The sequence below is a fragment of the Cervus elaphus genome, chromosome 4 (genome assembly GCF_910594005.1).
Source record: "Cervus elaphus chromosome 4, mCerEla1.1, whole genome shotgun sequence".
NCBI lineage: Eukaryota > Metazoa > Chordata > Mammalia > Artiodactyla > Cervidae > Cervus > Cervus elaphus.
This window is the reverse complement of record NC_057818.1, coordinates 47,028,215-47,055,967: the sequence shown is the minus strand read 5'-3', so window position 1 is coordinate 47,055,967 and position 27,753 is coordinate 47,028,215. Positions and strand designations below refer to the sequence as shown.

The 27,753-nt window shown below is 37.9% G+C and overlaps 2 protein-coding genes across 4 annotated transcripts in view; one reads left to right on the top strand and one right to left on the bottom strand.

Annotated features, from left to right (window-relative positions):
- Positions 1 to 4,160: 4,160 nt before the first annotated feature.
- On the bottom strand, positions 4,161 to 24,653 carry ZNF146 (zinc finger protein 146). Of its 3 annotated transcripts, none has more exons than XM_043893748.1 (3): positions 24,489 to 24,653; positions 16,615 to 16,852; positions 4,161 to 7,185 (listed from the first exon to the last, which is right to left on the bottom strand). In XM_043893748.1, exon 3 carries the CDS (start codon positions 6,415 to 6,417, stop codon positions 5,539 to 5,541), a length of 879 nt encoding a protein of 292 aa, XP_043749683.1. In that variant the 5' UTR covers positions 6,418 to 7,185; positions 16,615 to 16,852; positions 24,489 to 24,653; the 3' UTR covers positions 4,161 to 5,538. The 3 variants fall into 3 exon arrangements, with proteins under 3 accessions (XP_043749683.1, XP_043749690.1, XP_043749701.1); XM_043893755.1 differs by lacking the exon at positions 24,489 to 24,653 and adding an exon at positions 24,103 to 24,356; XM_043893766.1 differs by lacking the exon at positions 24,489 to 24,653 and adding an exon at positions 22,935 to 24,042.
- Positions 24,651 to 27,753, top strand: part of ZNF565 (zinc finger protein 565) — a 36,298-nt gene continuing 33,195 nt past the window's right edge. The window contains exon 1 of the mRNA XM_043893233.1: positions 24,651 to 25,069. The gene's annotated coding sequence lies outside the window, so the exon portion shown is untranslated. The remainder of the gene's footprint in view (positions 25,070 to 27,753) is intronic.

Here is a 27,753-nt window from a genome sequence, read left to right as displayed (position 1 = left end):
AACTCTTGCCTGAATTCCATGGACAGAGGAGCTTGGTGGGTTACAGTCCATAAGGTCACAAAGAGCTGGACATGACTGAGCGATTAGCACTTTCTTACAGAACTTTCATTCAGTAACACACATTCAAAATTCCCTTTCATGTGGTAGGATATCTGAATAAATGTCTCTCAAGCCTGATATTATTCTAAGGATAGAAAAATAATCATTAGAGAAAAGCCATCCCCAGGGCATGCAGTGGAAATTGGATACATCTCAGAATGTCTGAGTTGAGGGGTGAGTGTTGAGGGAAAAGCAATTTTTACTGAAATATCCCAGAGCATTGAGATATAGTTTATTGGGGACCTATGAGCATGCTTCAGTTATTCAGTATGACAGACTTCCTTTGATCTCAAATCTTGCACATTCCCTCCTCTTTCATTCTAACCAGGTTCATCTGATACTCCACTGAGAAAATACAGTTAACCAAATAGGAACTCCTTTTAATCTCCCCACCACCAAAATCTCAGGTTTGCTGTGACACCTGTATTCTCTTCCCTCCTGTTCAGAGAAAGTACCACTTATTGAGTCATCTGTGCAACAACTCCTCTTCTCCCATCTTCTCAAATACTTCTGTCCCAAAGTTACCTTCCAGTTTACAAATATACTGTACCCAGCTTTAATAACAAACCCAAACCAAAGAACCAAACTCCCTTTACCTCACATTTGCCTCACACTAACCTGAAGGTTTCTAGTGAAACATTTAAAGGGTCTACATGTGCTGCCTCTCTTCCTATCTTTACCTTCACCCTTTAACTCTAGGAATGACAAACATCTGTTAAGCACTCATGTGCTGAGTACTTAAAAATGTGAATTCTTACTTACTCCTTACAACTTTATGAGATGATATACAGATAAGGCAGCTGAGGTACAAATGTTACAAAACTTGCAGAGAGCCTCAAATATAGTGGCAGTAACAGTTTTCAAACCTGGTAACAGAGCCAAGTTATCATCAGTCTACCTTATGCTAAACCAATCTGGTTTATGACCCCCCACAATCCATTAAAAAGGCTTTTGAACAGGTTTACAGTGGCTTGTATACTGCCAAATTTAAAGGACACTGACTTATTTAATTTTGTGGTAAAATCAACAAATGATCATTTCTATCTACTTGGCTTCTAAGACATCACACTCTAGATAGGCTTGTAGTACCTCATTAGCAAAGGAATCAGCTGATTTTCTTTTCTGTGTGTCTTAGGAGAGCACCAAGGCTCAAATCTAGCTTTCTTGCTTCCTCTAAATACATATACTTTACCTCAAGGATTTTGTCCTATCACCTGTCATTAATACTGTTTTAAGGTTTCTGGTGCAAAACTTAAAAAGAATTGCTCTGATTCCCACTTACTGTCAAACAAGCTTTACAGATCTGACATACCTCAAATTCTTGATTCTGTTCCCTCCTAAACTGCTTCTCTATGGCCCCTAACATCTTCATCAGCTAGCCTTACACATTAAAAGTTGGCATAGTACTTGATGTCTTCCTGTTATCATGCATCTCGTTAAGTCTTGTCAACTCACTTCCAAATAAAAACCATAACTATCAATTTCCACCCATCTCGAATGTTAACATCTTACTTTTATCACCTTGCTTTAGTGATTACTCAAGCCTCTAAAATGGCCACTCTGCCTCTCTACTCTTGCTCCCATTCCAACCCACTCTTCACAAAGCATCAAATGGTCTTATCAAAATATCTATCACACTGCCATACTTAAGTCTTCTTTGGCAGATTCTCATGGCACTTAAGAACGAATCAAGTCTTTGACACAATGGCCTATGACTCTCACATCATATGCTCCATACCTGTATCTTCAACCACATCCTACACCACCTCCCCCCAATACCACCCAGCACACACAAAAGCACTAGTAAGACCTTAAAAGGACAGCAGTATGTTGTTTTGATATTCATTGTATATCTAATGACCAGTGTGTAAGAGGTAGTAAGCAAATATTTGCCAAAGTCTGCAAAAGCCATCTCTCCCATCTATTACACTGAAATAATTACAAGAAGCCATAAAATAGACATAACACACCAAGTTTGTCACTTGCCTCTCGTTTTTTCTAGATATAAAATGAAGAAATAATATGCATACTGTCTACTACCCAGTGGAGCTGCTCTGAAGATAAAATAGTTTAGACCGTAAGTTCTCATAGTGTGGTCTGTGGCACAGCAGCCACACCATTACCTGGGAACTGGTTGGAAATACAAATTCTAAGCCCCCATCAACCCAGATTTCCTAAATCAGCAACTCTGGACATGGGACCCAGCAATAAGCCCTCTAAGAGATTCTAGTGTACACTGAAGTTTAAAATTTTACATGAAAACACCATAAAAAAATAGAGCTAAATAAACGCTAGGTTATGTTATTACTGCCTTGTATGACAAAATCACGTTTGCTGTTCACCAGTGATACATTGTAAAATTACAAAGTGGGATTTTTCATAAAATAGCTTGTATTGGCCCATTATTTTAAAACAGAACACCTTAAACGTGAAGTACATGTGCAGTATCTAAGCAAGGAAAGCAGAGATAATATCACTTAAACAGATATAACTAAGGAATACCTGGAACAGTAGATGAAAGGTTATAACTGAAAATTAGGATACTTTAGATATTTTGTTGGGTTTTGGGAAGAATGTTTTACGGTGCCTCACATGGTTTGGGTGTAAGGGAACTATTAATATGTATGTGGGCAAAGTGGGATTAACCATAATTTATCTTATACATCTTGACTAACAATTATTCCAGTTCCCAACAAACTACTTTATTAGGATGGAGTAAGATAGATGTTCAGGTCATCTACCTCCTGACATGTTAAATAAAACGACAGTTGTGATTTTCAGATTCGACTTCCCTCTTTGGGTCAACACTGCCAAGCTGGGTGGGAGTGGGGGATATCCTAAGCCAGTCAACAGATACATTAATGAATTCTCTTAGTTTTGTCTTAGCGTTTCAGGCTTTATTTACTGACTCCAAAGCTGCAAAAACAGAGCGGAGTTAAGACCTAAATGAAGCATGAGAGATTAAGAAAATGCCTTATGACTAAAATCTTTATGGGAAATGTTGTTCCTACTGTGATTTATAAGTGGAGACTTTTTTTTTGGCTGCACCCAATCCCAACCAGGGATTGAACCCACACCCTTGACAGTGCCAAGTGCAGAGTCCTAGTCCAGTGATTAGGACTGGACCACTAGTGAATCCCCAGGAGGCAGTTTTTAAATGATGTACAAACAACTGGTTTAACTCCTTTGTAAATTTAGTACGTAACAACACAGTAACGCTGTGGGTTTTTCTTTTTGGCCATGCAGCATGCAGGATCTTAGTTCCCCTGACCAGGGATTGAATCCCAGACCAGGGATAGAACCTGTGCCCCCTGCATTGGGAGCATGGAGTATTCCCTGCACTGCAAGGGAAATCCTTAAGAGCTTTTAAAAGGCAGTTTTAAGTCAACCTCAAATGCTGTATTGCTGATGTTCACCATTCAAGAAAATCTTAAAACATTATTTATATCAAGTTACATTGTGATGAGGGAATAAAAAGTACCTTCAGGAAGGATTGGTTTGCACAATAGAATCCTGCCCAGAGTGTGAACCACTTTTTTCATACCCATCCCATCCTCTCCACCTTTGTAAAAGAAAGCAGTAACTCAATGGGGAGAATCCCTTCACAATGTCTACCAAATCATCATGTTGTATGCTTCAAATATCTTACAATTTTGTCAGTTATACCTCAGAAGAGCTGGAGAAAACAACAACAAAAAAGCTGGAGAAAACAAAAAAAGGTGTGTTTGTTAAAGTAGGGGAAGAATGAAATAATCTGCAGATTAAGACTGAGATCCAAGTGTTGACTTTTAACTCAAATTGTGGATGTTCTGGGATGCTGAATGGTTTTCTCTTTTTAAAAATCAAATAATCAAAAACTTTCCTGTTAACGCATATGCTGTTCCCACAGAAATGTACAAGACAGTAAAATGGTCATTCCAAAGCCAGTTTATCTGAAAAAGACAAATTATATGAAGTCTATGTTTATCTTTATTTAACTAAATGTTCTTAAAACTTCCTAAGCTCAAATGATATGTCACAAAATAGTGTCAGAAACATGAAGATATAAATAAATTAAAACATTTGGATTATACTGTCAGTTTTAATTTTAATAAAATAGATAATTTCCTACTACATAGAGAGCAAGTCCATCCATTCATTCATAAAACTTTAGAAATATCTCCTATAAAAAGTTTAGTAGTTGATTGGGAATGAATCCATTAGAACATGATTTCTATAGGTACAGTGTTCCCATCCTCACCCCCATTCTTACTAATTTTGAGAAAATTTAAAAATACAGGAAAGTACAAAAAATAAGACAAGATATCCATATACCACAATCCAGAATTAACCAGTATTTCAATATATTTTCTGCAGTCTTTTTTAAGAGAAATTGATGTTTATATATAAAACTGAAGTCCCCCTCTAACAACCCCTCCCCCACACGCATTCCCTTCCCTTCTCCACTCTTCACAGGCAACCACTATCAAGAGTTTGGTCTGTATCCTTCCAACCCATTTCAAAAACACTTAAAAAACATACATACATATATGTATCCATTACCAATATATAGCACTGAAATCCTGTGAGGAAGTTTTAATTCAAATTTACAAAAATGTCATCATATTATCTGTCAATCTGCAACTTTATCTGTCCCCCTCAACATGACTTTTGAGATCTTTCTAATACATATAGATCTCATTTATTACACTTTACAGATATACAGTATTCCATTGTAAGTATTTCCCATTTTGTTCCTGATGGGCATTTAAGTTGTTTCCAATTAATGAGTACTACAAATCATGCTACAGTAAATAGTCTGGTACATAATTTCCTGAGCATACAAACTCAGAGTAGAATTGCTAGATATTTTTCAATTTGCCATAAGGAATGTTTCCCATTCCCAAGGTCATAACCATTTTACTATATAGCTTTTTCATACTTCTGCTTTTAGCCCAATCCCCTTACCTTTGTGTATAGTTCATGTTCTATTCTCTCCCCCCTCCCCCACCTTAGAGAACAAATTACCTCCAAAGCACTTTTTAAAATAGTCCCATTAGCTTCTCAGCTCCTGATGCCTTTTCTATATTAAAAATTCTAATAAATGCATAGGCTTTTCCAGAATCTCTTCTGTTCTGCTAAATCAATACCATAGAAGTCTCTTTCTTTCTAATACTTATAGTTGTTGTTTTTTTTTTTTTTATTACACTGGTGAAGATCTCCAGATTCATGCAGATGGCAATCATAAAGTTTTCAGCATTACCTTTGCAGTATGTTTTTTATTGGATACAGGATTTTAATCATACAAATGTCCTTCTCTTCAAGATGAATTCTCTGGTGTCCGTTAAGTTTTTAGCTTTTGCTTCCCTCATTTGTGATGCCTTCCTTCAGAATGATTATTTCTGATGTGTTATAAGGTGTGAATTCCTGATGAACACGTTTCATGATATCCACAGGGTTTTAATGGGTATGAATTTTCTGGTGTCTAATGTGGTGTGACTTCTGGCTGAAAGCTTTCCCACATTCACTACACTGATAAGGCTTCTTACCTGTGTGTATTCTCAAATGTAGAGCAAGGGTTGAGAACTGAGAGAAAGCTTTCCCACACTCATTACAACCATAGGGTTTCTCACCTGTATGGCTTCTCACATGTACAGTGAGAGATGAACTTTGAGAGAAGGCTTTTCCACATACATTGCATTCATAAGGCTTATCACCTGAATGAATTCTCACATGTACAATAAGTGATGTTCGCTGAGAGAAGGCTTTTCCACATTCATTACATTCATAAGGTTTCTCTCCAGTGTGAATATTTTGATGTTTTATGAGGTACTTCTTCTGACCAAAAGCTGTTCCACATTCATTACACTTGAAGGGTTTCTCTCCGATATGAATTTTCTCATGCTCAGTAAGGTTTGATTTGCCACTGAAGGTTTTCCCACACTCCTTACATATAAAGGGCTTCTCTCCTGTGTGAGTTCTCTGGTGTCTGATGAGGTTTGACTTCTGAATGAAAGCTTTCCCACAGTCCTTACACTCAAAAGGTTTTTCTCCAGTGTGAATTTTCTGATGGGTAAGAAGGTTTTCCTTCTGGCTGAAGGATTTCCCACATTCATTACATTCAAAAAGCTTCTCTCCAGTATGGGTGTTCTGATGTTTAATGACATACTGCTTTTGGCTGAATGCTTTTCCACATTCATTACATTCAAAAGGTTTCTCTCTATTATGAAAATGCTCATGCTCAGTAAGAGTTGATTTGTGGCTGAAGATTTTCCCACATACCTTACAGGCAAAGGGGTTTTCCCCCCTACAAATTTTCTGCTGACTGGGGTGTGACATCTGAATGGAAGCTTTCCCACATTCACAAGGTTTCTTTCCTGTATGAATTTCCTGACAAATGAAAATTTACTTTTAGCTGAAGGTATTTCCACATTTCTTACATGTGCTGGACTTCTCTGTTATGACCTTTCAAATGTAGAGTAAGAGATAAGGTTCAAGAGAAAACTTTATCATAATCAGTATATTTAGAGCTTTCTCTCCAACTCTAAATTTTCTAAAATGTTCAGTGAAGATTTATAACCTTCACTGACTTCTCTCCAGTATGAATTTTCTTCTGCTCAATGAGATCTAGCTAAAGGCTTTTCAATATTCTTTAGAAGCACAGGATTTCTCTCCAGCCTGACTTCAACATTGAATGAGGTGCAACATACGAATGAAAGTTTTCCAAAATTCAGTAAATTCATAGGTTTTCTCTCCAGTATGAATGCTCTGACATCATGTGGGGTTCAAATTTTTAGTGAAGGCATTTCCACACTGATTTTATACCCTTTTACAAAAAGGGTTATTACTACAAGGAGTAAGCTGTGGCAGATTTCCACACTATTTAAATTGACGATTCTTTCTTACAAAACTAAGTCTAAACTGTGTTTCAAACTCTAGGTTGAAAAAGTTGTTGCCTTAAAAGATAGTCTGATATCAGAGGAAGCACTTTTCCAATTTTCTTAGTCACTGCTTTTTTTCTCAGTCTGTACTTTATTGAAGCTGGATGCAACTTGTCTCCCAAGTCTTGTTGCCAATCTATCTGTTCATCATCTTCTCAAGCTTCTTCTAAATAAAATGGAGTACAAAGAATCATCATTTAAAGGAGTCAATGTATAATGCGCTTAGAACTGTGGCTGGCACATGGTAAGCACCCATAAATGTTAGCTTTATGTTACCATTATTTATGAATTTTTCCATTAGTAATGAAATTTCAGATTGTGCTTTGAGGGATGAACTAGCTCAAAGTATGAAAGAATCCTCATGATCAGTGTCTTCAACTAAATTCTGAGATGGAAACCCTTGAATAGGACTCCTGGTTGAAAATTAAACATTCACATGTGTATAAACAGCTCAGAAAACTCTTGAAAAATAACCTAATTTCATAATCCAGCAAATTGAAAATACCAAAAAATGAGGGATTAACAAATAGGATAAAAAGATAACCACATAAAATTGAGAAAGTCTACCAGGGATTCTGAAAAAGGGAACAGAAAAGCCAACTGCTTCCTTCTAAAATTCCACTCAAAGGACAAGAAAGAACATCAAGGACAGGCAACATCAATACACACAGGTATTAACATTTTTTTTTTCAATAACATAAAGTACATGGGAGATTTTCAACAGACAGAAGAGCTAAAGAAGTTCAAATAACGTAAAGGCACTGCAGAAGAGGACACTGATGTCAAGCAAGCAAACCTGTGCCACAAAATATCATAAAGACTCAGGAAATGAAGAGAAATTTTAAGTGCCTCAAAAGAAGGAATGATATTCGCTGAAAAAATAAAAATTGTTTAAGTTGCAGCTGGCTCCTTACTGTCAGTCATGAGGACAAAGGACCACTCCTTTCACAAAATCAAAGTTATTCTTTGCAGGAATTTAATCACAGAAGCCCCAGTCTCAGGGACACTCAACAAATGAAATGACAGGTGCTATATTGAAAGCAATGGGATGTATATGTAATATGGTGAGACCCCAGCTCCATTCTGTAGTCGATGCCAAAAGTGTTGGAAACTTTGAGCAGGATATGAAAAGACCCTTTTCTGGACAAACTAAAAGGCCAGTGAAAAACTTAAATAGGATGCCTCCCATCTAAGATGATACTTATTTGTGGTCGTTTTTTTCTGGTGAAACAAAGGACCTGGCCACATCTGACCATGAGAGTATGACTGTATAACTCAGAAGGAGACCCCAAAGTCCATGAGGCATTCTATGCTCTACTCTTTATCCACTGAAGCCTACCAGTTGACTAGAAGCACCCAGGCACAAAAGAGCTTACCTTTTAGTGAATCACTCTTAAACATGACTGTGTAGCCAATACTCCACACACAGTAGAGGAACCCCACTAACATGAAAGATCAACACTGAAAGAAAGAAACTCTAAGGAAATAAAGGTAAGGCACAGCAAACAACAAAACCCTGAAACCAATCACAGACAGTTACGAGAAGAAATTTTATCAGTGAAACAATAACAGGATTCTGGAAGCAAGAAACAGAAAAAGGTCCCTTAAAAAGTAAGACTGGGGACAATGGGGTGGGGTGAGAGGTAAGGTAATGGAAATTGTATTACCATTCACCAATAACAGGGTTTCCATAGTGCAGAAGGATTGCACTACTTCACTCTAGCAAACTCAGGCGTGGCCAGGTCACTTGTTTGATCAATGACATATAAGCATTGGTGACAACTGTCATTTCCTGATAGAAGTTGTAAGAAGACACATTGGAGGATAAACCAAAGTGATAAAATAGCTGAGTAAAAGAAGTTCCAGAAAATGAAAGGGGGAAACTGGTTTAGAGGAAATAGTCAAAGAGCAAAAAAATGCCCTCTCCTGTAAGTCATGACTCTCCAGACGTCTTAAAAGGTGCACTTGGTACCCTGCACAATGAAGAATGAAAGATGAATACCTAGACACATTACTGGGACATTTCAAAACAGCAAGGAGGCGAAAAATGTTTTCAAAAGAAAGAACATGCATCATTCAAAGAAAAGAGAATAAAATTTCCCAATAGAAAGACAGGAAGCTAGAAGACAGAATTCTGACTGAAAAAAGTTTAAGCTTAAAAAAAAAAAAAAAAATTAAGCTTAGACTATCAATCTAATGAGATAGTCAAGTACAAGCATTTTTCAGATATGCAAATGCCCAAAAGACACCTTTTCTCCCAGGAGGCTATTAGAAGATGTGTTCCACCAAAATTAGTAAGTACACAGAGATGGTAACAGATATAGAATCCAAAAATGAGGGGATGTACAGAGGGGGAAAAATGAAATAATTTCTATGTTAATGGTGATGAAAAGCTACAAGGTAAGAGAGGACTATCAGGTCAGAGTACAGCCTGGTCTACACTGAAGTAAGAGGACAAGAATTCTAGACTTATTGTCTCCAAAGGGAAAAATGGAGATTTCCCAATGCATGTAACAATGTGGAAACTAGTACTGAGAGAGCTTTGAACTGTTCTGGAGAAAGTCCAAGGAAATCTGTGCTTAAGTATAGGAAAATTAAGCAAACAAAAAGTATAGTGAGTATCAAATCCATGAAAAGCAAAAACTATACATTTAAAGAAATATTAATTTTATACATATACATGTATAGTTCTGTTGTACACAAGAGGATGACAGTTGTCTCAAAGGAAAGCACCTGGGCAAACAAATTAAGTTGTGAGCTAATTAGCCACTTTACTCATGAAGCACCATTTTTTACTTTACTTCATGCTGCACCATTAATTTGCTTTAAACTAATAAATGCCTTACAAGCTATGGTTATTAAGACTTGGGCATTGTTTGGCAGGAACTTTGTTCAGACAAAAAAGTAAGAGAATCACCTCAAGGAAAATAACTGATTGTATATGCTGCCAATGACAGAATTCAAGTTTTCGAACAAAAGTAAAAATTAGGATTTTGGAAAACGTGTTTCCTCCACCATGTGATTGAAACTTCCAAAGACTTTTCTAATGAGACTGGTAATGTTAACAAAATATGACATTTTGATATTGTGTGAGTTATGTCAACATTTGTGTGTTCAGTCGTGTCTGACTCTTTGCAACCCCATGGACTGTAGCCCACCAGACTCCTCTGTCCATGGAATCTTCCAGGCGAGCATATGGGAGCAAGTTGCCATTTCCTTCTCCAGAGGATCTTCCCAAACCAGGGATTGAACAGGTGTTCTCTTGTGTCTCCTGCATTGGCAAACAGGTTCTTTACCAACTGAGCCACTCAGGAAGGCCCCCATGTCAACACCTGAAAGAGCTGCAGTTCAACTGGCCAGTGCATGATGGGTTTCCCTGGTAGCTCAGAGGGTAAAGAATCTTCCTGCAATGTGGGAGACCTGAGTTCAGTCCCCAGGTTGGGATGATCCCCTGGAGGAAGGTATGGCAGCCCATTCCAGTATTCTTGCCTGGAGAATCCCCATGGACGGAGGAGCCGGGTGGGCTACAGTCCATGGGATCACAAAGAGTCAGACACAACTGAGCAACTAAGCACACAATGTATGATGTTACAAAATCATGCATGGGTCAGAAATCCATTCAAAGTTTAAGATAAATGGATATTGTGTAAGAGAACAGAAAAATCTGATATAATTTCAAATTTCACATTATGGCTAATCTTGAAAAATTACCACTTATAAAGTGTTAGTATAGTACCAACGAATATTCACAATTATCTGAAAAGGCTATTAAAACACTGCTCCACAAACATGCAAAACAATGCCACTCTTCTCACTAAACTTTTATTTTGGAAAATAGTTACTTAAGAATTATAATTTAAGACAGGATTGACTAAAAGAAATAAAAAAAAAAAAAAAGAATTATAATTTAAGTTTATATGTAATGAGATTATTATTTGAGTTTTTTTAAAAAATTAATAAATGTTTTCAAAAGTTTCTCAGTTTTACATTAAATAAACATCATAAAAGTCCACATAATAAACCTCCTTTGGAGGCCCTCAAGTTTTAGGACTGACTATAAATGTTACTGCTCATGGGTAATGGGTTACATTCTGAAGAAAATGTGGTAATGGTGATGATTACACAACTTTGTGAATATACTACAAAACACTGAATTGTACATCCCCAAAAGGGTAGATTTTATGTTATCTGAATTACATCTCAATAAAGCTGTCTTTTTAATTACAAAAAAAAAAATGTGAAGAGTTCCTAAGACCAAAAAGTTTGAGAATTGATGCTCAAAACACATCTCATTATTCATTCAACAAATACCTTCTTCTACCTTCTTTCTGTGAGTCTGGAACAGTTCTAAGCTCCAAGGATAAAAAGCATTGAACAAAACTGACAAAACTTTCTGCACCTATCAAGTTTACATTCTAGTGGACAGAAAAAAAATAAAAGAAAAGGTTTGTTAACAAGTTTTAACTGCTATGGGAAAAAACCAGGGAATGGATAAAGAGTTTCAGTTTCAGACAGAACAGCTTCTGAGAAGGTTAAGTTCAAGACATGAAGGAAGAAAGAGAGTGATCCTTATAGATAACGTGGAGGAAGAGCATTCTAAGTAATGGTTAAGTTCAGAGGCCCTGAGAAAAAACCTACCAAGCGTGTTAGGTATGCAATCATGAGTCAGAATTAGGCATATTATGTTCCTTATGTCCCTTGGTTTAACCCAACCCCATCCTATATCTTAGGCTTTTTATAATGTATGGAACCTCCTAGAAGCAGCTCCAGTAAGAGGCTCCTAAAGACTTCTCCAATCTTGTCCTGTACTTCTAAACATCTTTCCCTTAACTTCCATCACAATCACGCTTCACTTTTCTTAAAATAAGTGTTTCATATGAAGTATTTTTAAACCCAAATTTCTGCATAGCTAAGTCAATATACTAACTATAATCTGAGATGCTGGATTGCAGTAATGGCTGTCTGTACTCTTTTTTTCTTTGGATGGCTGACAGTTAAGTATTTTTTTAAATACAGGGGGCAAAATCAAGGGGGAAATAAATCTTTACCATTTAAAGATTAAAAAGACAATAACCAGATCCAACATTTAAACCTTGACTGGATTCTGGCATTAAAGACAAAAAATGCTATACAAGGTATTTTGGAGGCAACTGGGGAAATCTAAATATTATTACATAATATTAATCATCTAAGATATGCGGAAACAGTGGAAGACTTTATTTTTGGGGGCTCCAAAATCACTGCAGATGGTGACTGGAGCCATGAAGTTAAAAGATGCTTACTCCTTGGAAGGAAAGTTATGACCAACCTAGACAGCATATTAAAAAGCAGAGACATTACTTTGTCAACAAAGGTCCGTCTAATCAAGGGTACAGTTTTTCCAGTGGTCATGTATTAATGTGAGAGTTGGACTATAAAGAAGACTGAGCACTGAAGAACTGATGCTTTTGAACTGTGGTGATGGAGAAGACTCTTGAGAGTCCCTTGCACTGCAAGGAGATCCAACCAGTCCATCCTAAAGGAGATCAGCCATGGGTGTTCATTGGTAGGACTGACGTTGAAGTTGAAACTCCAATACTTTGGCCACCTGATGCGAAGAACTGACTCATTTGAAAAGACCCTGATGCTGGGAAAGATTGAAGGTGGGAGGAGAAGGGGACGACTGAGGATGAGACGGTTGGATGGTATCACAATGGACATGGGTTTGGGTAAACTCCAGGAGTCGGTGATGGGCAGGGAGGCCTGGTGTGCTGCAGTTCATAGGGTCATAAAGAGACGGACACGACTGAACGACTGAGCTGAACTGATGAAGGTATGATAATAGTATTTTTGTTATGTGGGCCCCCCCACATAACATTATTTTTAGAAAATGCATACTTCATTCTTTAGTAGTTAAATGTCATGCTATTTCAATGCACACAATATTCATGTACTAGGAAACAGATGTATCAAACATGGCAAAATACGTATTATTGAGTTTATGTGGTGGGTATACAGTAGATCAATGTACTGTTCTTTCAATGTTTTTACTGTTTGAAGATGTTAAGAACAGGTCTAAAAAAATCCTTATACAAAAAATCAGATTATTTAACAAGTTACTGCATGTGTAATCAAAATTTCAGACAGAAAAAATAAAATATTGGCCTTCCTTTCAACAGGTAGATTCCACATGATAGATTCCACACATAAAAGTAAAACACATGTAAGATGTTTACTGAGGACTTTGGAATTTCTGTGCAAAATGTGAAGTAGAATGGACAATAAGATGGGAGATCAATAAAAGAGGAATTAAGTAACGAGTTTAAATAAGCTCAAAGGCCAAGATTCAAATAATTTTATAGAAAGAAGAAAATATGTTCACATTATACTCACAGGGTTAATATGTCCTCTCCTAATTAAACTGTATCTTTTAAAAGGTTTGACTATGTCACAAGGACCATGAGAAAGGAAATAATCCAGACCTAATTTGATGTGACATCTGGACCTGAAATAATGAGCTAAAATCTCTGTCTAACACAATGAAAATGAAGTCAATTGGATAGTTGTTTACCCTGTAAATAGGTAAAATTATGGTGGGCAAGACAGAAAGGCTAGAGGTGCAAAAATAAAGATTGATATTTATAGAAAGCTTGGGACTTCCCTGGTGGCTCAGATGGTAAAGTGTCTGCCCTACAACGTGGAAGACCCGGGTTCAATCCCCAGGTTGGGAAGATCCCCTGGAGAAGGAAATGGCAACCCACTCCAGTACTCTTGCATGGAAAATCCCATGGATGGAGAAGCCTGGTAGGCTACAGTCCATGGGGTCGCAAAGAGTTGACACAACTGAGCGACTTCACTTTACTTCTAACTTCAGAATGAATGAGTCATTTCTGAGAATTAATTTATAAACAGAAAGAGGAAAGGCAGAATGCAGAGTTCCAGAAGACATGTCCAATAAGAAGGTAGAAGGAGGAGAAAAAAGCAAAAGATGGGGAAATACTTTGACAGATAAAGCAACAAAAGCACCAATAAAGCTGAAACTGGAAAGTACTCCTAGAAGGATGACTCAAACATAAGTAGATCCTTTGCTCTAAAATGGTAAAATAAAGACATGTTGGCATTTCCCTGATGATCCACTGGTTAGGACTCCTCCCTGTCGCTGCCAAGTGCCCAGGTTCAATCCCTGGCTGGGGAGCTAAGGTCCCACAAGCCTCACAGTACAGCCAAAAAAACCAAAAAGACATCTCTGCTCACTTTCTGTCTGAGAAGGAGAAAGAAAAAGAGAAAAAGGGAAAACTGCATTGCTGGTAAAAGTAGGAAACAGCTATAATTCTAATGTCCTACTAGGAAGAATATGTGTAGGCAGCTGTCACTGCTGTTTTTAGGAAGAGCTCTTATGCACAACACTCTCCAAAAACAAAAGGCACAGTCTCAGGGGGTCACATCACCACCTCCTAGTTTCTAACAACAGAATCTAGGAATGCAGGCTGGATGCAGAAGACTTGGACACAATGGCATCTCTGAGTGGTAAGAGAAGTAGAACTGAGCAAGGAAATGCAGACACCACCACTGATTAAAGCAGCTTGTTAGTACAGCAGAACGTAAGTCTTCTCAACTTTCTAGGTTCCCTAAATTCCTGACTTTCCAGCTCCCTAGATTCCTGACTGCCTACCTGAATATGCACTTAGATGATGAATCAGTAGACAGGACACAATTAACAAGTCCATAAGAAAATCCCTGATCGGTCTCTCAAAATTCCTGAAGTCTTCTTGTCTCATCCTTATCTAGTTAAGTCATCAGTGACTTCTTTCTCTCATATCCAACATAAAATCAGTCAATCCTTCAACTATTCCTTTAAAGCATCTTAAAAATCTGACCACTTGTCACTAAGTACAACTATTACCTAGATCACTGCAGTAGTGATCACTCCCATTAATCTCCTAGCCTTGGCCCCCTATACCGTATTTTCTTTATAGCAGCTCAAATTTAATTCTGATCTTTTCACTCCTCACCTCAAAAACCTTTGATGGCCTTTCAAATCACTCAGAATAAAGGCCAAAGTCTATGATTTGGCCTGTTACCTAACCAAACCCTTTGTCACTCTGCTCAAGTCCACTGCCCTCATCATTATTTCTTTAAGAGGAAGCACAAGCCTCAGGGTTTTTAAGACTTTTTGTTCCTTTTGGCTGAATGCTCTTCCACCAAATACTGCATACTGCACTCTCATACTCTTAAATGTTACTCTCTTAATGAGACCTTTCCCTGACCAACTTATTTAAAATTATAACCCCCAACTGGCTCTCACTATGCCAGTTTTCCTTGCTTTATTCTTCTTCACAGGACTCACCACCATCTGATAGAATACACTGTTTACCTATTTACTCATAGTCTGTCTTCCCCAATTAGAATGTAGGCCTCAAGAGGGAGGAATTTTTGACTGCTTGGATCATAACATTTCCCTAGTACCTGAAATGGTGCTAAATACAAATCATGCAGGAAATACTTATTGAATATATCAATATACCATGTTGGTAGACATGTAAGTTGGTTTACTTCTTCTGAGAACAATGTGCCTATTTCTATCAAATCTATAAATAAACTTAACTTTGACCCAGCATTTCTACTTAAGAGTAAATTAGGATGTAACTGTATCTGCACATCTCTGCAAAGCAATATAAACAAGTATATTCACTTGCATCTTCACTCACACAAGTCTGGAAACAACCTAAATGTCCATCAGAGACAGGTTAAACAAATTAAGTGTTGATGGAGAAAAGAAGAAAACTATGTACACAATAGAATACATACCACCATTTAAATGAAAAGACTGAGTGCTTATATATATTTGTATTTGCACCACAGATACATTAATATATGCTTGTTTATTCACAGACTGCCTCAAGAAGAATCCATGTGAAACTCTTAAGTGACTGCAGCTTTGAAAAAGAACTACAGGACCGAGGGTCAGATGTTTTCACTGATGTTCAAAATTTTTTTACAAATTCATGTATTATATAAAAAAATAAATACAGACTCAGCCATCCATTCATCTATACACACACACATAGCAAAAAAGCAGAACTGATTGCTACAGCAAAAACTTCTGAAAAGAGGTACATGGGGGCAGAAGGGAAGGAGGCAGGAGTTTACTGATGCATAATGGGGGAACTGGATAAGACAACAGGAAGTGTGATTACAGATGTAAAATATGATGCTGAAGCATTTAACGACTGAAAAAATGAGAGAAATTGGTAAGTAATAAAAAGGAACCTAAATATCAGATAATATGTAAACCTAAGATATTAAAAGACAACACACAAGGAAAGGAGCATACACACACCAAGAGATATGAGACTGAGGGTATCATGGAAGACAGAACAATCACAGAGAGGCAGAGGGAATGAAGTGTGAAGTGCTGACATGCAGAATAAAAATAAGGGCACCTACTCTTCTAGAACCTGATTAAAGGCACAGACTACGGAAAGAAAAAATGATGACTGGAAATGTCCTTCAGGTTTCTAAAGACTTACTCTAAGATTAGGGTTGGTAAGAAAGCTTTTCAGAGGTGGCAGTGCTGACTGAACAACTGTGATGTGCCCGACTGTGATGCACTCACCTGAACAAACTTCCTTTCCACTTCTTTCTCCACCATCCAGAGTTCGTCTTCGTGCTTCAACAGAGGATCACATCCAGCCTGATCAGTCCACAACCTGCTACTGGGGAAATGACACAGCACTAGAATGTTAATGCTGGAGCCAAAGTTCTCTCCTAGAACTTGGCTGAGCCCTGGGGCCTCCCGAACCTTCTGAAGGATGAGGACGGTGCAATCTCCAGGAATGCACAAGGAAGTGACCCTGTGAAAAAGAATAAAGTAATAACTTTTTGCCTTAAGAGATTAAAGCACATACAACTATATGAGCACAGGTACTATCTGGATCCAGAATTTCAAAGCCATATACTCATTAAACCATTTAAGGCTCCACACACCCAAAAATGGAGGAAGAGAGGGGGAATTTATTTTGAGAATTTGACTTACATAGGAAAAGTTGTTCACATCTTACATTGACTGGCTGCTACTGTTCTCTAGCACCACACTCCTATGTAGGTTCCTAAGTATGATTTTAACTGTGACCCTTACTCTTGGATGAAATTTAATATTCATTATCTAGAACAACATATGCCTATCACACTAAGTCACATGGATAAAGTTGTTCTTGACAGTATTTAGGAACAAAAACTGAAAAAGTGTTCCTGGATTCCTAATATTTGATTGCAATATACTCTAAATGAAACTATATATAAAAAATGTCCTGTAAATATGTCACCCACACATTCAAAACAAACAAAAAAAGTTACGAACATTATTGGGACAATAGACAAAATTTGAATATAGATTTGAATTAATAGTATTGATAGTATGTTTTCTGATTTTGATTACTGTACTATGATGATGTATAAGAATATCCTTAAAAAAAAGAATATCCTTGTTCTTAGAAAATTTATGCTGAAGTATTTACAGATAAAGGGAGCAGTATACAACTTAGTCTCAAATAGTGCAAAAAAAACTACACGTCTGGAGAATTAGAGAAGGAAAAATAAGGCAATTTAAAAAGTAAATGGTGAATTTGGGTGAAGTGTATATGGGACTTCTCTGTACATTGCACTCTTCTCTAGAAAGGGTACATGCAGCTTTTCTATAAAGTTGAAATTATTTAAAAAAAAAAAGCAAAATCCTAAAAAATACAAGTTACTACTTATACACTCTATCTACTATGCATGGTGAAAAAGCAGTCACCAACCTGTACTGGGGTACAGCAGATGGAAGGCTCAGAGACTGACTTAAATAGTAATGTACACAGAGATAAACATGAGAGTGTGGGTTGCCTAGGAACAACCTGCAGGAAGAAGATCAAGTTTGATCTCCTGGACATTCAGAGTGTCAGGTTTCTAAGGAACATGCAGGCAAATACATCCATTAGGCAACTGCATACATAAACGAGGAGCTCAGAACAGCCTAGAATGGAAATGGGAATCTGTCAGCTGTCAGACTGTAACTGCTGCTGAAGACAGGTGGAATGTGTGAATGGTCAAGAGCATTGAATCCTAGGAACACCAATGGTCAGGAAGACAAGGAAACATTTCACAGGAGTCAGGTGACTGCTTAGTTTCAATCTTTTAAGTACTCTTCCTTAAAACCATACAAAATATCAAGAAAAGTGGATTAATGGTTAGAGGGGAGTAAGGGGCAAGCAGTTAATCCATACATCTGTAGTGAAAGTAGTAGTGAGAATTTATTTTAACTCTAAATTATATCTAAGTGTGGTCCCAAAACCTAAAATAGCAGATGTGGTACAGGAAGCACAATAGTGTGTGACAGTGTAGCAAGAAAGACTAAGATAATGGTGAGAGTTCCTTAAGATAGCAGACCTCAGAAATAACCAGGAAAGATTCGTTCTCAGAATGAGGAATTCACCCTGAGTAAGAACTGTGGTAATCAACAAGACTCATGACAAAAAAAGAAAAAAAAACCCAGCCCAAACTCCATGTTATCTCTACCAAAGGAAAACCCACACAGGGGGCCTAAAGAGGAAGTTGCAAAAAAGCCTAGGAAGAACTGGGAATGCTAAGGGAGATTCTAAGGACTTAGCGAGTTCAGAAATCCACAGCTAATATTTCCTTACAGAATAAGTCTTACTCTAAGACAGAATCAATGAGAGTAAAACCTATATTAAACCAAAAGAGACTGCAGGGGTAGCAGAGCAGAGCAGACTTAAAAAGCACTTGGGAGTGGGGTGACCCCAGATTCAGAAACCTCTGAAAGTAAATGCATCATCCTGGAAGGCAACTACTATGAAGATTTATGGGAAACAGAAAGAGAAAGATAGAGGTCGGCCTCAACCAAGTTAGGGTCAACTAGCCAAAGAAGGTGCAGAAGCCTTCTGCTTTTCAACACTAGAAGAGGCAGGAGAGCTTTGAAGCACAGAATGCTGCTATGTTTCCCTTTTTTGTACTTGTCTAGGAAAATCTACCTCCTACAAACATGGCAAATACTTTGTGGTCTATACAAGGATGCTTTAAGAAAAACAGTGGCAATGAACAGCAAAATTTTCCAACAATTAAACTCACCTGAAAATTACAAAAATGTAACAAAATTATTTTTTGAAAAAGACAAAAACTTTAAGCAAACAAAAGCTATGAAAAGAACACAAAAGATAAATGGAGAAAGTGAGTTAAAAAATGGTCACCCAAAAGGAGGAAATGGAAAAACAGAATATGAATGGGTATCTTATTTTTGTTCCATTTGATGTTTTAAAGACTGCAGTTATCAGAGTTTAGAGAGATTTTTATTTCCTTGATTAATGTGATCTTTCCTGGTTGTTGTATATGAGGCATTGCAGTGGTCTCAGTTTTAAACTTTTTATTTCTACTCACACCCCCAGAGACCCAGGCAGGAAGGGTAATATTTACACATAATAGGTCATCATAATCTACATCTGACCACAAAAGCCAACATCTCATCTAATGCAAAAACATTGAAGGCATTTCTATTAAATTCTAAATAAAGATAAGGATGCCCAATGTCTCATTTTTAAATGTAATTATAAACAATAATAAGTTAAGCAGGGAATAAAATTAACTTATAGAAAGCAACAAGCTTTACATATACCACAACAAAGACTCCATTCGGAACAGCAATATAATAGATAAAGGACCTAAAAATAAACTTAGTAAAAAAGTCTCTAAAATCTATATGAAGAAAATTTTAAAACACTCTAAAAGACCCAAAAGGAAACTAGCATATATACAACATACAACATGTACACAGACAGGAATATTCAACACTATAGTCCCTTTCCCTAAAATTATTTTACAAAATTTAATGCAATATCAATTAGCTTTTTCCTAGTTTACATAGGAAACTAGGTTTCCTGTGTAAAGTTCTAAAGTTCACATAGAAAAATAAACAAGAATAGTTAAGAAACTGAAAAAGATAAGCAATAAGAGACCAACTATACTAGATATTAAAACAAAATCATAAAGCTCACACACTAAGAAGATAAATATGGGTACATGAATACACACTGGAAGATGGATGAGAATATAAAGTCCAGAAACAGACCAAATACATGAGAATTTAGTATATGATCAAAGTAAAGAATCTTAAAATAGGAGAGTTAAGGTCTTTTAATATTAATAAATGGTGTTGGAAGTACTGGGTAGCCTACTGGAAAAAAATATAAACCTGATGCATACCTAAATATCATATGCTAGGATATGAAAACCCATAAAAATTATAACCTTGTAAGGATTGGAAAGTAAAGGTGAAACCTGGAGTGATAAAGGCTTTCTATGACCATAAATGAAAAGACCAATTAACTAACATATCATTTTAACTAACTGATAAATCTAACATAAAAACAACAACTTCCTGATTCCACATGAGTTTTAAAAAGAAACAACCACTGAACAATATTAAAACACAAATTTAAAACGTGAAAAAATCCTGCAACTCATCTCACATAGGGCTAACCTTTCTAATGTAATTTAACAGTTCCTAGAAGAAAGAGGCACTCTATAGTAAAACGAGGAAAAGGATAAGGACAGTTCCCAGATAAGTACATGTGGCCTTTAAAAGTACTCAATCGCATCCATAACAGAGATGTAAATTAAACCTACATTGAGATATCAATTTCCACTCATACTTTTGGCAAAAAAATAAAACATTCAACACTACACTCTGATGGTAAGGTTCTAGGAAGAGAAGTGTTCTTGTAGATAGCTGAAAAGAAATTACAGTTCTTAGCCCTATATGCAATTCCACTTGCAGCAATCTACTTTAGAGATAATCAAGGGGCTTCCCAGGTGGTGCTAGTGGTCAAGAATCCTCCTGCCAACGCAGGAGAACCTTCCATAAGTACAAAATGACACAGATGAAAAATTACACATTACTGCAATTAATTAGTAACAGCAAAAGATTAGGATCAACCCAAACATCCAACAGCAGAATCAACTATAGTACACACACACAAGGCAGTTAAAAATCATATATATGATTAAGAAAGGAGATCTCCAGGACATATTGTGAAGTGACAAAAAAGAGGAATGTACAGAGTGCATCTTTTACATAAGGATGGGGGACAGGAGAGAAGAAATATACACGAATGGCCTAACAAATACAAAATCTACTTGAAAGATAAACAACAACAAAAAAAAGAAACTACATTTAATTGGGACAGAGAAGAATGTGATGGAGAGGAGAGCAGAATGAGATCTCTCTATGAGATATAGTTTTTGTTGAAATGCACTATCGACTTTTTTATATAATCAAATTCACTTCTTAAAAAGCAGTCCCTAAACTGGAAACAAACTGAAACACGTGAACTCAACTGTGCATTAACTTGGTAATTAACGTAATTCCTCAAAACAAGGATTTATTTCAAATGACTTTAAAACAGAAAAAAATCAAAAAAATAAAAAATTAAAAAATAAAGCAGAGAACTTTGACTCTACATCTTTGGTGTACTCGGTGGAAGGGCAAAAAGAGCTACAAAGAAAATTTTCACAGGATATACAGTATGTTTATGGTTACTACACTACCAACATTGTTATTTTGAAACTATTTTCAGTTATTTTGAAACTGCAGAATAAAGCAAATAAGCCCACACTTGTATTAACCTGTTCCAAATTTTTTTTACCATAAAATACAATTAGGAGCTAAGTACTGAGGTAAAAATCCTGAAACATTTAAACTGAATTAGAAATACTAATATGAACTCATGATTTTTAAAAATGGGTTTATTCATTCTATGAAACGGCCTTGAAACAATGTTACCTCTGCAGCAAAGAGAGCATCTAGCACCCAGATCTTGGTTTCAAATACCATTTTCCAGTAGAAGGAACCAGAGCTCCTTGGAGAAATGGCCAATTCCAAGTCTAGGAGGGAAGGTATAAGGTGGGTCTGGAGTGGAAAAGCTTTCAAAGTTAAATGGTGGCAAGTTAAAATGAGACAGGAGTTAGCAAGAAGGAAGTTCCACTGAATAAAACTGTGATAATATGACTATCAGAAAAAGAAAACTAGCTACAGTTATAAGAGTATAACTTTAAAATGATGATTAAAGAAGAAAAAGCCAGGATAAATTTGATACAATTTGAGGTAGCAACCAAATAAATGTAAAAGTAATGAAAAAACTAGAAAATCATCACTTTGCAAACCTGAAGCAATTACTGCTGATTCAGCTAAAAGATTATTTATTGATGTTAAAACCATTCATTAAATGATCAAGGAATGAGCAAATTATGAAACCATGAAGATTACATTTTGGTCATAAAGGAGAAAATACAATCACTAGTGGTGGGTCAATATTTCTCTCCTGATGTTATTATGCAATTTGAAGATCACTTCTGATGTAGTCTGACCCAAAATAAGTCACAATTAGGATCTGTAAAAAATATCAGAAGCGCTGAATTAACCATGAGAAAATAACCATCATGGAAATCAAAGAACAAAATCTCATAAAGGAGGCAATGATGAGTTGCTAAAGATGAGTGTAACCTGAACAAAGAATTCTAACTTCCTCATTCCAGTTATAAAAAGAAATGTCAAAAAAAAAAAAAAAAAAGCTTAAACAGAGAAATTTAAAAAGAGCATCTGCATATCTGAATCTTTCAGAAATTTTTACCAGAAACAGTAAGAATAACTGTACTATTTGAGGAATTTTTTCTCCCTTTCTGTATTTTTTAATTGTTATTTTATATTGGAGTACAGTTGGATTATCAGTGACATGTTAAAGGTGAACAGCAAAGAGATTCAGTTATACCCATAGAGCTAGCTATTCTTTTTCAAATTTAATCTCCTACTGATGGGCATGAATTGTTCCTAATCTTTTCCTATGGGCATGAATTGTTCCTAATCTTTTCCTATGTGAAACACTGTACCTGCATCAGTTCATGTAAATTCAGGTACATCTGCAGAATGAATTTCCGTCTGTAAAATAACTAGGTCAAAAGAAAAGTAGTTATTATACATACTGCTGAATTGCCCTGCATAAGCCTGCTTCCTGCTAATGCCAATACTATTTTAATTTCTGAGGATTTAAAATGTTCTGCCATCAGGGGAATTCCCTGGTGGTCCAGAAGTTAGGACTCAGAGCATTCACTGCCCAGGGTGTGGGTTCAATCCATACCCTAGTTGGGGAACTAACATCCTGAAAACTGAGCAGTGTGGCCAAAAAAAAAAAAAAAAAGTAAAATGTTATTGTTGGGTTCCCACTTCCCCACACCCCAACTGCTTTTCTTTTTGAGTTTTACTGGCTATTCTAACTTGTCTATTTTTCCATATGAAGTCCAGAATCAGCTTAATTTAGGTCGCCCCCGCCAGAAAAATGTGTGGATACTTTTATTGGGATAACATGAAAAACACTGTTTATTTTTGTTCCTATCTTAACATTACGCCCTTCAGCAGTAATTTAAAGTTCTTTTCCGGTAGTTTTGCACATTTCTTAAGCTTATTCCTCAATTTTTAAAAAACCATTGTTGTAAATAATGGTTTTTCTCTATCACACCTTCTAACTGGCAGTTGTTTGTCTATTTGAAGGCTACTGATTTGTAGTTATTGATTTGGTACCCAATTATTTAAAATACGAAAAGGATAACTGGAGGAGATCCTTAGAAAAAGTACCTTTGTTACTTCACAAAATCCATAACCTGGGAAAACGCATTTAGCAGTCAGGATACCTAACTAGTCCGGATTCATGGATAAACATTCCAGGAATTAGTTTTTTCAAAAAAACGAGGATAACAATGCCGAATCTAGAACCTCAAACCCTTGACTCCCCAGTTCTCGGCTTCTGCGCAATAGGACACTGCTTCTAAAAACGTAACGCTGATATTTACTTAAGACTTAACAGCAGTCCTATTAAAGTACCCCAAAGATCAGGACATTGGAGACCATTTGAAGCAGGCTCCCCCTAACAAAAATATCCTTTGAAATATTCTTACCTGTTTAAAACACACACACACACACACAAAAACCACAGTGATTTGCCTTCTACCCAATTAAAAGGAAACGCACTTTTATACCGAAGCCCATTTTAAAATTATTTACCACTTAGCTTTTATAGCCCTTCAATCTTCAAGTAAATAAGATGTTCCAGACAGATGGCACCGTTAATCATCAGCACTTTCGACAAGGGAAGTGCCGCTCGGATGTTATTCTCTCAGTGCTGGTCTCCTACATCTCTCTCTTAGAAGCAGCCATACAATCCCGTACCCACAGTTTCTCCCTCAACTAATTCAAACATCCGGTCAAATTTGCGGTCAAACTCAGGGTCACACATCGCTCGAACGCTCCCCAGAGGCCCCCACCCCCACCCTACTTGTAGGCCAGAAGCTCTTAAACCCACTCCACACTCTCACACCGCACCCCAGTAGATCCGGAATCCTTCCCTTCAACCTCCCCGACCCCATCGGCCCAAGACGCCCACATCCCACCTCCTATTTTCGCGCCACGTGGACCCAGGGGCCGGACTGACCCGCGGACAAAGACCAAAATGTCCACTCGGTGCGCTGCGCCTGCGCACTCCGAGGGCGAGCGAGCACTCCCAGAAGTCTTCGCGACGCCGCCCGCACGGTCACGGTGGCCGAGCCCAGGCTGGTATCTGATTACCTTCTGTCAACAGCAACGGCGCTTTCCCCGCCTTAGACTACATTTCCCTTAAGGCTTTGCTGGTTGACATTCAATGTCTCTCCGTCTCTTTCCCCCTGCCAACTTGGCGACCTCCTCCTGTGATTATGAGGCTCTCAGAGTGAGTGATCCTGACTTGGGGGAAGATAAGTTCAGGCGTGATGGAAGGTTTGGAGAGGGAACCCCTTTCTTTGAAGGCTTTCGAGGGCAGTGTCAAACGGGCCAAGCCCAGTCTGTGAGGTATGAGGACGCCATCTTGTCTGCGGCTGGACTGGCTCTGGACTACGTTTCCCAGAGTCCACAGTGGCCCAGCGTTAGGTCTCTCTTGAAGTCGTGGCGAGATCCTTAGCTCCGCAGGGACCCGGACGCGACCAAGGGAAGGCAGAAGGTGAGGGGTCCGGGACTCTGGGGCGGGGACGGGGCGTGTCCAGAGAGCCTTGGGTTTTTGCGCGCTGGCGGCTGAGGATGCGAGATTCTGTATGTGACTTTGTGTGTCATAGTGTGAGCAGATTGTGCGACTGTGTGTGCCTTATTGGGTGTGAGGTTGTGACTGTGTATAAAGATGTGGAGGTGTCTCATTGTGTGGTTGTGTCCTTGTGTGTCCTAAGAGCGAATATGTGGTTGTATTTGTGTGATACTGACCATTTGTTCAGCACCAAGTGTGTAGCTGTGAGGTGGTGCCTGTGACTCCAGTGCTCTGACAGATTGTGATCCCAGACAGTAATTATAACCTCAGCCTTCCCTTGTAACACCGGGATGGGGCATGATGTCCAGTCTTCTTTCCCACCCTTGCCTGTGCGGGAGAGTTGGGCGATGAACCTTTAAAAATGCCCTGATCCCTCACGATTGCTTTCTCTTGATTCTTCTCTGAGAGATATATTGTGAGAACTACCGTTGAACATTAAAAAGCTAGGTTCTCCGTACATCAGTTTTTCTTCTTTGCCTGAAACCCTTCTTTTTCGAGATGTGTGCTTAAACACACTCACACATACACAAGTAATTCAGCCAAATGTGAAGATTAATTGGCTTTATTCAACTTCTGAATCCGGCACTATCCCATCTACCAAGCAGCTACTCCAAAGGGTGGTACAAAATGGAAGTTTTTTGCGGGCAGTAGGAAAGTGGGGCAAGGACGTTATTAGCAAAAGAAAAGAAAGGATTGTTTTAGGCCAGGACATCTTTTAGGGAAATGGAATGGCTGGGGTCTTATCATGCAGATTACCTCACTGGTGCCAAGCAGGAAATTTCAGATTGATTATTTAAAGAGCACATTTTCTTGAGAAACATTTAAACTGGAATTAAGTCTTGGTTTGATGGGACACATGACTCCATTTTAGGCTTTTTTTTTTTAAACACGTGCTTTCCTTTTCTTCTGAAACTTCTGGCCTAACAAAGCCCCACACCACCATTCACCCCCAAGTGAACTGGAGTCCAGTATTTGCCATTGGAGTCAATTACTGAGTGCCATGAAGGTAAACTGAAAGGCTCACACTTTCCATATTCCCTGCACAACTAGTGTTCATCTAAATGTTTAAAACTTCTCATTTTAAATACTAAAATATAAAAATAAATACTTAAACTGTTGCAAAAATAGAATTCCCAAATACTCTTAACCCAGCTTCTCTATCAAAACCAGGAGATACACTAATAGATACTGATATTGTTGTGTTACTGGATCCAAGCTTGCTCTGCTCGCCACAGATAGGCTAATGAATCCGAGAGTCAAGGTGTTGAGGCAAGGAAGAGACTTTAATCTGGGAGCAGACCAACGGAGAAGAAGGTGGCAAGCTAGCACCTCAAAATAACCATCTTACTGGGGTCTGGATGCCAGGTTCTTTTATAGATCAGAGAGAAGGAAGCAATGAGGAACTAAAGTCAAAAGAATAGAAAGGGAGATGCAGGGGGGAAGTAAACTGAAAGGGTCTTCAATCTTGCAAAACATCTCCAAGGGAAACTTCAGCCTTCAGAAGGGGTGTGTTAATCTCTTCTATTCACAGGTGGGCGGGGACAAACTATTTCTCTGTGAGCTGAAAAAAGGCACTTTAGTTTACAGTCAAGCAGAGGGGCAGGGTCTTCCAGGCAAGCCATTGAGTATGATTATAATAATAAAAGCAAGTCAAAGAAACAGTTTCCTACATGAAGTCAGAATTGGCTTCCTCCCTGCAACAGTTGTTCAGTCGCCCAGTCACGTCTGACTCTTTGTGGCCCCATGGACTGCAATATGCCAGGCCTCCCTCTCCCTCACCATCTCCCAGAGTTTGCATAAGTTCATGTTCAGTTATACTAAGAGTTAATAACTAATCTACAACTTTTGTTCAGATTTCATCAGTGTGGCTTAACTGTCCTGTTTCTGGACAAAGATCCAATCCAGGATCATATGTTGCAGTTAACTCTCCTTAATCTTCTCTTTTAGTTTTATTGTATTATTTTTATTATTTAAAAAAATCTTTTGCTGCACTGTATAGCACATGGGATCTTAGACTAGGGATCAAACCCCCTGTATTGGACACATGCAGTCCTAATGACTGGACTGTGGGGGTGGGGTGGGGGAAGTCCTCTTTAGTCTTCTTTGATCTGAAACAGTTATTTACTAGGGCTTCCCAGGTGGCTCAGATGGTAGTGTCTGCTTGCAATGTGAGAGACCTGGGTTCAATCCCTGGGTTGGGAAGATTCCCTGGAGAAGGAAATGGCAACCCACTCCAGTACCCTTGCCTGGAAAATCCAGTGGACAGAGGATCCCTGTAGGCTACAGTCCATGGGGTTGCAGAGAGTCAGACATGACTGAGTGACTTCAATTTTCTTGGTGTTTCATGACCTTGACACTTTTGAAGAGAACTGGCAATTTATTTTGTAAATTCTGCAATATAGAATTTACAGTCTCAATTTGAAGTTGTCTGACACTTCCTCATAATTAAATTCAGAGTATGCAGTTGAGGCAAAATGAAAGTCACTCAGTCATGAAAGTTGCTCCATCGTATCCAACTCTTTGTGACCCCATGGACTGTACAGTCTCTGGAATTCTCCAGACCAGAATAGTGGAGTGGGTAGCCACCATTCTCTTCTCCAGGGGAT